We start from the raw sequence: 11,849 nt of genomic DNA, 5'->3' as shown, positions 1-11,849 counted from the left end.
TCGACGCTCGTGGCGAGTTTCAAAGCCTCTCGCTCTTTCTCTCTCTCTCTCTTCTTTCTATCGACCACGCTGTCGTCGTCGACCAAGCCACTGCACTGTCCTCAGTAATGTACTCTTGTATCTACAAGCGTGTATGCTTCAATAAACATCGACAAATGTGTGTGTATGTGCAGGCTGTGTTGAATCGCGAAAATGAGAAAGTTTGATCGTTCTAATCGTAAGAGAATCGAATGATGATACGAGTTGTTCGAACTCATATTCTGATAGCATCATCATTTTTGTCAACTTCGATTAACTTCAAATAGGAAGATCGAGTCGAGAAGATATTTGGAGGAATGCGGAAAGCCGAACGGAAATAGGTGAGAATGAAGGAAGGAGGAAGTTGCGGATCATTGAATTCAGTGAAGAGTTACTAACCCACTGCGCTCCAATCATTTCGTAATTGATCGAGAGGCGATCGATCGAGTGGTTTTCATCATCGAAGTTACGCTACTGATTCGTTGCAAGAGGGCGAAGAGAGCGAGAGAGATAGAGGAAATAAAACGAGATAACTGCTGCACGAGGTGTGTTCTAGTTCGAGACAGATTCGAGTAGAAGCGCGAGTAACGTTTCTACGCCGCTGCCTCCGATCCTAATTACTATCAATCGGATTGATAAGAAAATTCGAGAAATACGCGTTGACAAGCGTCCCGAGACAAGCAACTTCGAACGCTGTCAACGCATGGCTCAGCTGGCGTTTAAGAGTCAACAGCAGAATGTAGCCTCGAAAAATTATAAAAAATCTTTCTCGTCGCATGCTTAAAAAAGAAATATTTTTCCGATCAGCTCTCAAAATCGGAGTGAAAAAGTACCGCCGCTACTGCCGGCAACTCGTTCGTTAGACTCTCATAGTTGCCCTCTCGACGGGCGACGGTAATCAAGTTTGTTTTCACGAGCTTTGGTGTACGTTGCTCGCTCATCGCTGCACGACGCTGTGTATATTCAGAAGTACCAAAATTCTCTATGCATAGAATCTGTGTAGATACGCTTGTATAAGTACGTATATCGGCTAATGGGTCGAAGAAGGGAATAATTTTAGGCAGATTGGCAAAGTGATGACGTTAAATCGTTGCTCTCCGGGCTAACGCAATAACCAAGTTATTTGTGCCCGTATGCTCTTCTCGACTGTGTAAATTTTCCACCTATTTACAATACTGCTGCGCTGCCAGCAGTCACTAATTACCGAGCACTTCAATGACTGGAACGTCACTTTGAAAAAGTCGGGATACGCCCCTTAACCGGGCAGGCCCGCATCACCCTTTCGAGATGTTTTGAGAGAATCGCGCCGTTATGACAAACGTGTATTGTCGTCGGTTCTGATTCTTCCCAATCTGATCTTCCATTCCCATGATAGAATAAATACTCATTTTCTTTAAATTTTTCGCCTTCAAGAAAAAAAAAACAAAAAACGATTGACTTTTTGTTTTACATTGTTTCTTCTCGTTAATCTTGTTTTTATCAGCTCGATCTTCGATGTCGAGTTGACACGTTGCGCTTGGAAACTCGAGACTGGAGACCATTGGAGGAATTTAGGGCTCGTTTAATTGATCGATGCGGTCACCCAGCTTTTCTACCGCCGGAGCTCCAAATTTATAAATTCATAGATAAGATCATCCGTAAACACTGAGCACGGATCGAATAAATCTCACTGCATTTTCCATTTCTCTTATCGAATCACATCGAAACAGGGTTCAAAGAGCAGCAGGTTTATTCAGGCGGAAATGAGATTTATAGGAGTCATATGAAATACTTTCCACATCGATTCTGGTAATTGTGCAATTTTATAATCGCCGGTCATACAATAATACGATACAATCATCATCCAACAAGTTTTTTCTTTCGTTGCGCCGTTTGAACGTTTAATAAAATAATTTCAAAATATATACGGAACAGAGAATCCAAAGGAACAACTATCTTTTTCATAAATTTTCTGTCAAAATTAAATGAAGCTGGATCATCAATTCGAACTTGTTGAAAAAATAACGAGTCTCTTTGGTATCTTGCGATAAAATTCGATCGATTTCACAATCGATTTAATTAATTTTCTATTCTGTTATGATATTCTGCTTTAAAGAAATTGGTAACTACATTCTGAATCTAATCTGCAGATCGTTTTGATGCCTCTTTCTCAATGTGCGTCAATGAAACGTCATTGAATGTACGAAAATTCGTTAGTCCCTCTTACTTTTCTATATCACGCCTTAAATATAATTTTTCTACAACTTGGCCGTAGGCAATACTTTGTGATTTGAGCGAAACTCTGAGAATTATTTCTCAGCTTGATTCAGCCAGTCGAAGCAACTTTTCATTATCTCGTGCAATTATGAAATATTCGTGCCCAAACGGTTGGTACTTGAACAAATTATTTGCAACGAAGTTTCAATAAACTTCAGATCAGTCCGTGAGTAAATTCTCCAAAAGAGTGAACAAAAAATTGACTGATTAATTCGAAAATCAGTGTTTGGCAGTTCTAGCACCAAGATAAAAAACCATTTTTTTTGTAAATCAGAAGTTGCTTTTTAAGAAAATTTTCTCGACGAACTTGTTTGTCATCAAATGATGACTGTCGAAGAAACAAATTGAGCAAAATCTTGCGTTTGATATTGCGTACAAAAGTTTATACTTTGTACCGGATCGTACGAATAGAACAAAGAAAAAAGGATTAAGACGGTCGTCGATATTTTCCAGCTCGAATTTCATTTCGACGACCGTTGATTCATACGTTTGTTATAGTTTTGTTGTGGGTTGATCGGAGAAGATTCTCCTTGTCTTCAGCGTCTGAGTGTACTCTTTGGTTTGAATTATTGACAGGATTTTGCGAATACAGGAGAACCGCGTAACTGACCATCGTGATGGCAATGACGGTATTCAAGTAAATTGGTATTCCAAATAAGAGCCAACACAATACGGCAGTGAATACGAGTTCCAGGGCACTTGCAAACGTCTTCAAAATGGAGTTCAAATTTTTGAGAAAAAAACTCGTCGTTATACCGATCGCCGCGTTGTTCACCATGACGGCCAGCACTTTCGGTTTCAACAGTATACTCCCACCGACGTTCTCGAATGCCGCCGGTACATTTCCTTGTAACCCCAAGATAAAGAAGTTGCACAGTATGCTATCACCGTACATGAAAACGTTTTGTAAAAATATGTTGATTTTCGATCCTTGCGCCTTCAACAAATACTCGTTGTAAACACCCGCCAGACAGGAGGATATTATCTGAAACACACGAGTAATCAATTAGACATCGTTTTTCAATTCACAGTTCAATTTATACTTTCCGTTCCTATTTCATGCACCCGAACTATTTTATTTCCAATGAGAACATTTGTCAGCCACGGAAATCCAATCTTTTTTTAATTCACGCGAAGGCTCGCGGCTTCCGGATGGATGGCGTGTAACGCCAACGTTTCGCAAACATTGCAGTTCGCATCATTATTGCACAGCATCGATCCGGAAGTCTCTGACCATAACGACGATGCAAAGGCTTCAAAAGCAGCTTCGTACGCGATTCCGCTAACTTTGTACGTACGAGTTTGTTAATTGCAGAAAAGGTATCGCCACGATAAAAACGGTGGAGTCGTTGCGTCGGAACGTTTTGAAAACATGCATGCGCGAATTCTAAACTTTACAGCCACGAGGATTTTCCCGGTATTCACGCGCGCTGAACTTTATCGACGCGATAGTACGTGACTCAGTGATAACTTTTTACCTGAACAAAAATAAAGAGAGTGTTGATGTTGAGCTGGAATGTGGAAAAGAACGAGGCACTTCCGTATCCGAAATTAAGATTTTTCATCATGCAGCCCAGGGTCAGCAGCACCAGAGACAACCATTGCTTCGTCGACAATCTCTTGTTGAAGACGAACTACAAATTTATCATAATAAACGAGCCTTCGATTAATCACTGTTTTCTTTCAGATCACACCGATATAAAAAAAAACAATAGCTTTTTATTTCGTATTTTATTTTATTGATATTTAATTATATTTTTATTTTATTCATATTATATAAAAAACAATAGATAATTTTTAAATGAATAATGAAATTGTGCAATGATTTACCTGAAATATAATACCGGTCATAACCACTCGAAATTGAAGTAACAAATAGTACGTTGTCGGGTCGAAAACTGCCAAATTAACGAACGCGAGATTGTTGTAAATGCAGTAGAGAAACGATGGTATCATGTAGAGCAAGAGAACTGCAAAATTTCAAAAATCGAAACAACAAAATTTGCGGAATTCATTGAATTTTTATTTTGTCAAGTCGCATCGCTTACCATGTTTGTGTTGTACGATCTCGCGAAAAAGGAGCGAAATTCCCTGGCTGAAAAAAAGTCGAACGGAATAAACGAAGAAAATTGAAAAAAATCGATATTTTTGCTTCTTTTGTTTTTACTCACTCCCAACAATACAAGCTGCCGGAAACGATGAGTTTGAGAACCTCTGTCATGAGGACTACCGTCACGATATTGTAATCGTATTCTCCTTTGCTCTGCGACCACGTGACAATTATTCCTTAACGAACAATAGTTCAAACTGCTTCATTAAATCTCGAAATGTTAATTAGATAAAATACATTCGTAATCATTGCGAAATCGTTGAAATTCATTCCAATTCAGATTCATTGAAATTCAACCGACATTTGAAAATTTGAATCTTACGAAATGGGACTTAAAGTTTTTGGAGTAACGGGAAATCTGAGAAAATAAAAGCCGAATGGCTCAACGTGCAATAAATCTTACCTTGATTAACGAAGAGTGCCATGTACGAGATGAAAATAAATAAGCTCCATTTTCCAGGAAAAAGTTCCGACCAATTGACAGCAGCGACCATCGTAAACAATGAAATAACGTTTGGTCCGTTCAAATATCAATTCCTCATGTTGTTATCGGACCGAATATTATTCACGCGATTGTCAAGAAACGCTTGTTAAAAAATGAAAACAATGAAAACAGCTGACTGAGCGAGCAAAACCAGCGAGACGAGAGCTCCGCCGCCGGTGCACTCAATAAAAAAAGCAGTCGCACGTTCATCAGCTGTTTTTGAATAGACTCGCTCGAAGATACATTTTTTTTCACAGCAAACCACAAGCCACAAACCGTCAAGCATGCGGGGGATGACTTTATACACGACAATACACGTACGCCAGAATGCTACTAGATTCGTCAAAATCTTATCGTGTTTGTGTTTAGTCGTCTGCGCGTGCGTGTGTGGCGGAGGCTCAATTGTACTAACCTAAGGCACCGTGGCACCGACAGTACCGACACGCGACGACGCGTCTACGCCTGCGCCCCCCCCCCCCCCTGATTCGCCGATGGGAACTTTTTTGACGCGTGCGCTCCTGCGATAACGGAAGCAGCGTTGGCGGGACTTTGTTTCTTCAATAATATAATGCGGAAACGGCCAGTCGAAAGAACAAAAAACAAACCAACGAAACCTTTTAAATTGAGACTAAAAACGAAAAAAAATGTTTCTTATCGCTCAACATTTCTTGATAAAATTCTCTGTTGCTGGTGCTGCTGATGTTGATACGCGGTAGTGGGGATAAAGCTAATGTTGAAAACGTTGAAAACATATCGAGATAAGACCGGTGTGTTTCATATTTCCGTATGATCCGATTCCACGGAAACCGGAAATAGATGCTTCTTCTCAATCCATTTGTAAAATAATTATATACTGTCGATTTCTTGCACTTTCGCGATTCGCTTGACCCAGCAAGAAGTGACTAATGAATAAAAAATTAAAAAAAAAAGAGAAATACGAATAAATAATTATTCGGAAAGATACGTTTGGTCTGGTGGGCTGGAGTCGAACTTCAGCGGACGATGTTTTATCAAGTGTGACGAAATTTACGATAACTGCGCACACTACTGGTACACAACCTCATAAACATACTATCGATAAAAGTCACTACTACATTGAACCTGCACTCATGAAAAATATACTGAAACACGATTAAGCCTGGGAATCAAGAAAAATTTATGAGACAAAAACGCAATAACGATGGCAAATGGGAGTTGAATCACGTTATGGATCCCAACATGACGATTCGATCGTTTTTATTTTTTAACATTTTTCTTACGCCAATCATTTCTTTATGACGTCTACAATATTTTTTGTTGCTATTCGTTATGTACATAGTCCAATTATATATTAATTATGTATAATTTCGTTAATAAATCAATTAACCTTTGACAGATTGATCTTCGATTATAAATATTGAAATATATATATATGTATATATATATATAAGTTTACTCTGATTGCAAATTTGTCCGTGGTCGGATTTTGTATTTGCAATTGAAGATTTTTCTTTTCGGCCTTTGACCCCTTTCTTTCTCGATAATTTACTACGACGATATCATACAAGGATTTATAAAATTTACTTTACGCAGCGCAAACACTCTTGCACTGACTCTACCGCTTCTGAACACCGGGTCTCGTAGTCGTTTTTATGCTTTGCCATCTTTTTTCACTCCCCCTCCTCCATTCCCTTTCTTTCCATCTGTACCTTTAGAAACGTTAATATATATTTTCATCGTTACTCTTGTAATTCTTATACCGCGTATTCTTTTCTCCATTAAATTCAAATACGGACCAACGAATAAATATTACAAATATCTTTTCTCCTGGCTTCGTGAGTTTTCAAATGAAGACTCTTATACTTTCGGAAGCACCTAAACACTCGTCCGCGCATACGCACATACCGATACGCACTGAAATACAACCTGATAATTGAAAAAATTCATCATTGAATCTTTTCTTTAATTTATTTTATTTTTTTCATACTCGACGCAGTTTCGATCTACTGCTATACGATCACCATTCGAAAACTACCGATTAAATTAGGCGAAAACGTCGCGGTGTGATACGAGAACCAGAGGGAAAATGATTAGCCAAATACTCGACGACAGGAAAATTTCATTTTCATGAAAATTTCGGACCGACGTTTAGAAAATGGATCGAAAAAGAACGTAATGACGAAAGGTAATCAACGAGATCAACATACAATCGATATACGTGTAGAATAGAAGGGATAGAAAAGATACGGAAATTCTTGCTTAAAAGACATAAAATGGCAAAAATGGCGATCAGAAAAATTCAATAGAAAATTAATACTATTTTTATTTACTCGAAGTTTTGGACCTTTGCGCTGTCTTCTTTTCCTTTCCTGTGCTATTGGCGTTAATATCCGCTAACGTAAGACGACTTCATTCATGGTCCAAGTGTTTTCCGAAATATTATCGGAACTTACATCACTCAATCCCGTCGTAAAAAATAGTTTTTCAATTTATGAATTTTCTTTTTCGGGCCATTTTCGTTAAACGAACGTGAATTTTGAAAATAAATTAAAAGAAAGAAGATAGTTACAGAGTTGCTTTTCCAACAATGCAAATTCCAACGTCGTTTGTCTGGAAAACGACCTTCGATCTCTTCATTCCGAAATACTATTCAGAATTCTTCAATTGTTTAAGAATCTGCTGCGATATGAGTTTGGTAGCTTCGCTCGCGTTTGGAATAAGAAACCTGTCCATGTCCGAAATTAACACCGTGTCGTTGTATTGGGTCGTGCCGTATTTGAACGTAATTAGGTCGGGATGACGTTTTCTCGATGTTATTCTCACGATACTCGAAAGCGGGCGTTTCACTATTACGTGGGCTGCACCCTTGCGCCCTTGGATTTCTCGTAAAACGATCAAGTGACTCTCAGTTACCAATAATTGGCTGTAGGATAAAAAAATTTATGAGATCTAAATAATAGCAAAAATTAGTAGGAAAATGTAAAGTTGAATTTTCAGTATTGAAGATCGAAAGGTGTCTTTGGTTTTTTTTAAAGAACAGACATTGCGAATCGTACAATTACCTTTCGTAAACGTAGCCGTTGACTTTGACCTCTTGACACTTGAAGGAATGTAACAAATTTGGATCTTTCAACCATTGCTGAATGGAAACGACTTCGACCGGTTCCTCGCTCTCGTGTTTGCACGTAATCATATCTGCCGGTTGAATGGTTTTTTTTTTTTTTTTATAAATCGATTCACAGACAAGAGTCACTTTGTCCCGAAATGTAGAAAGTTTTAATAATCAGGAATTTCATTGAGAAAGTAGGAATCGATCGTTGAATATTGATATAAAATTACACTTTTCACAAATAATTCGTTCGGAAGATCGGATAATCGCGAAATTTTGAGTAATTTGTGAAAAACCTTACCCAGATCTTGATCGTCGTCTATGCTAAATACCGGAGGAGGATTTTTGCCTCGTCTGTTTTCCTCCTCAACTTTGCCATTTTTATTTTCTATTGTACTTGTAGCACTCGCTGATGGGTTGACGATATAGTCGAACAGTTTTCCCTTGACTTCTTGACTCTTCAGTCTCATTGCCATGCCAATTTTTCCAAAAAGATCGGTATTGTTGTTTTTTCCTTTGACCGGACTGGCCTCGTTCGAATCTCCATCGAAATTGTTTGAATTGCAAACCAAACACTGCTGCGAGTTATGGTCCACCAAATTTGAAACTCCAAAATACTCGTGAATTGCTGAAATCCGAAGAAGTCAGTAATGATTAAAATTCAAGTGATTCAAATCGGAAACAAAAACGTAAAAAACAAACTCAAACGCATTGACAAAATATGAAATTTACCTTGATATCCTGATGCAATCATACTGACGTATTGCGTATGTTTCTGAAGAAAAGAAGCGACTACCATGTGAGTGTAGCGATCCTCCTCTTGGCGTCCACTTCCCAAAAAGCAAAGATGTTCACCCCCGGCTGGAGAACCAGCTGCGAGTGCTTGTCTCTGCGCCTGGAACAAGCCTTGCACAGCTGTGGCAAAAGCTGCTGGTTCTTGGAGCATCTAAAATTTGTATTTATTATCAAACATGAACTGAGGGGTTGAATTTCCAAAGACTCGAACAATCAAAAATTGATATTCAAATGACAATTTCATCAGTGATGTTATTGATTATAATCGATAAATATTGGAGAATGAACAAAGATGGACATAGAAATGTTTCATTACAATTTACACACACGAAAATGTACGAGAATCAATCAATAAGTTATTACATCGAAAATGAAAAAATAAGAAAAATTTCAATTACCAAATTACAATCGAGATGAAAGGCGGTAGGTAAATGTCCAGCGTTGTATTGCTCAGCGGGTCGACAATCGACGAGAAAAAATCGGACGGATTCGACGGGTTCGTTGGGTGAATCCGAAGGTGGCTCGCCAGCGTTTTCGACTAATTCTTGCGCCGTTACAGGCAGGCACAACGCGTGCGATATAAATTTCTCATCACCACCCTCGCCAAACATAATTGAATACAGATCTTGCTTAAACGAGGCTGGGGTTTTCATCGCGTAGTACTGGGCGAGTGAACAAAAATCCGTTACGTCTTCAGCCTCGAGAGCGCAAGGCATTGCCGCCAATGCCTCTATTATATTTTGCTTTTCATCCTCTTTCATACTCAAGATTTGTTCCCTGAAACATAATCGACACTTTCATAAATTCTGTTCTCTCTTTCATCTGCGAGCGCGTGCACTTCTCCTCTCGTACAACTAATGAAGATTATCAAAACTATCGAAGCTCATATATGTATTCTTCTGCTTTCTATTTGTCGTTTTTGTTTCTCGATCTTTGAGAGTTTGCGATAACAAACGTATATTTTTTGTGATTTTACTTCTAAATGAAGAATCGTACCTCGCGTTTATCACCATGATAAGAGATAAAAACATCATGAAGAATGGGTCTGCTTGCATAAAGTAAATATCCCACATGGTGCACACTGCCGGGAGTGAACAAACACCCGCGAAAAGTGTATTTACCCATCCTTTGGTATAACAGTCTGGAGAGACGCGTTTCGTGTCAAGAAACGAACATAATTCAGGCTCGTGATAAAGAAGCAAAAGTCGTAGAACAGCACTGTGCGTGTCGCCTCTAAACACAAAGTAAAAAAAGATCATTGGAATAAGGCATTCCTGTATTCAATAGAAAGCAAATGTTTTCCTTTGGGAAGAGGAAGAATTTTATACCTAGGAATATAGACGTCTCTGATAGCCTCAAACAAATTGTAAGTCGCTGCGCGTGGCAATTTGAGAGCAATGAGAGGTCCGAGCAATTCGAGCCACCCATTTCCTTGCTCATAATTTTTGCCTCTACTTTTGCAATAAAAAGTTAGGATGGATTCCAGGTCGGAAACGACCGAGACTTTATCCTCGTCGTCATTACCAAGTTTTTCTGTAATCGGATCATGAGCACCTTTTTTATTACTAAATCAATAATAAGAATTTTTTATTGCACAGGATTGGATACATTACCGACTAGCTGTTTGCAATCATCCCTGATTAAATTCTGTTCAGGGAGATCGAAAACTTCATTAAAGTGAATCAATTGATTTCCACGGTCAGTTACATCCAAGCAAGCCTGCCAAACATCCGGTCTAAGATTCGCAGGCACTGGCTGACCCTTGCATATGGCATAAATATCTGACGCCGACGGTGCCTCCGCATCTGATAGAGCTGCTTCTAAATCTAGAACCCTGATGGACATTTTCCAAATATTTATTCCACTTTTTTTTAATAACGAAGCATAGTCATTCTGTTTTTCAAAGCAACCCAATCTCTTTTTATTTTCTAGTTTTTAGATCCAGGTAACCTATTAATTTTTATTCCAATAGCAATCATGCGGAAGAATGAAGGCTTGCGAGGAGAAAAAATTCATATTTCCATGATCTATTAACAATCTGTGATAAGCAAATGGAAAATCAAATTGATACATTTCTTTTAAACTTGCCTAGATTGAGTATTGGAGTATTGTTGAAAGTCATTAATGGTATAGAGTTGTTTCGACGAACAAGTGATAAACCGATAAGATTTTAATTGGCTACTATCCAAGCTGACCAGGAATTCCAGTTACCGATTACAGCAACGTTTGGGTCTTTCCGTAAGAAATTAAGATAGTCCGAGCAAGTCATTGAGTGAGTTTAAGGATTCATAATTTGTGAATTTTAGAAAAGAGTTAATGTAAAAATGCAACAACACGTGTGTATGTAAATAAATCTTTGTTAAGGGCTAAGCAGAGATACCGTAACTGTTGGGCAGTTCAATTCATGGGCAACTTGAAGAGGTTAGCGATACAGGAAAATATATAATTTTTCGAAAGGATATTTTGATTGCAGAACGAAATATTGATGACGAATTGAAAAAGAAATGATGAAAACGTGTAAAATGATATTCCAGTTTGATAAAACAAAAACGTAACGTAAAAAATGATAAATATGCTGGACATATTGTTGCAAGAATAGAAATAGCCAGTACGAATAATATTGTAAAAAAAAACTTACCAAGTGTTTTCCTCGTCGGTTAGAGCCATTTCGAAGCAAATCCAATTCTTTCGGGCACCCGAATTACGGAATTGTAAAAAAAAGAAAAAATAAAAAAAAGCCAAAATCTACGGTCAAAACTCGTGATCAGGGTGAACGTAGTAGTAGAAATTTGGAGATCTTAACACTCTCCGATAAAGCTTTACGACTTGGATGAGTTATCCTGGCATTTGTCATAATACACACACAATCCGTGAACCAATAACCACGAAATAATTATTAACTGCATATAATACAATGGGGAATGATGATGAGAATACGACCGCGTTGACAACAAAAATCTTACGAAACACGTCGTTTCATGTTGACAGATAATATCTAGGCTGAATAGTTTTTTTCTTTTTTTTTTCGTTCCACCCCGACGACAACCGATAACGACGGCGGGTGGCGCAGGGACGACGAACGACGACGACGCGTGCCT

The 11,849-nt window shown here is 38.4% G+C and overlaps 2 protein-coding genes across 2 annotated transcripts; both read right to left on the bottom strand.

Annotated features, from left to right (window-relative positions):
• Nucleotides 1–1,801: 1,801 nt before the first annotated feature.
• senju (UDP-galactose transporter senju) lies at nt 1,802–5,278 on the bottom strand. The gene is made up of 6 exons (XM_043421731.1): nt 4,788–5,278; nt 4,446–4,560; nt 4,323–4,369; nt 4,105–4,244; nt 3,753–3,908; nt 1,802–3,259 (listed from the first exon to the last, which is right to left on the bottom strand). Exons 1-6 carry the CDS (start codon nt 4,876–4,878, stop codon nt 2,756–2,758), a joined length of 1,053 nt encoding a protein of 350 aa, XP_043277666.1. The 5' UTR covers nt 4,879–5,278; the 3' UTR covers nt 1,802–2,755.
• An 809-nt stretch (nt 5,279–6,087) lies between these two features.
• On the bottom strand, nt 6,088–11,848 carry TBC1D23 (TBC1 domain family member 23). The gene is made up of 9 exons (XM_043420896.1): nt 11,390–11,848; nt 10,365–10,585; nt 10,080–10,284; nt 9,748–9,984; nt 9,150–9,528; nt 8,689–8,902; nt 8,258–8,584; nt 7,910–8,042; nt 6,088–7,770 (listed from the first exon to the last, which is right to left on the bottom strand). The coding sequence occupies exons 1-9, from the start codon at nt 11,416–11,418 to the stop codon at nt 7,494–7,496; spliced, it is 2,022 nt and encodes a 673-aa protein (XP_043276831.1). The 5' UTR covers nt 11,419–11,848; the 3' UTR covers nt 6,088–7,493.
• Nucleotide 11,849: the final 1 nt, after the last annotated feature.

This window comes from Venturia canescens, chromosome 6 (assembly GCF_019457755.1).
Source record: "Venturia canescens isolate UGA chromosome 6, ASM1945775v1, whole genome shotgun sequence".
Lineage (NCBI taxonomy): Eukaryota > Metazoa > Arthropoda > Insecta > Hymenoptera > Ichneumonidae > Venturia > Venturia canescens.
The sequence above is the reverse complement of the archived record's forward strand: the minus strand, read 5'-3'. Positions and strand labels throughout refer to the sequence as shown.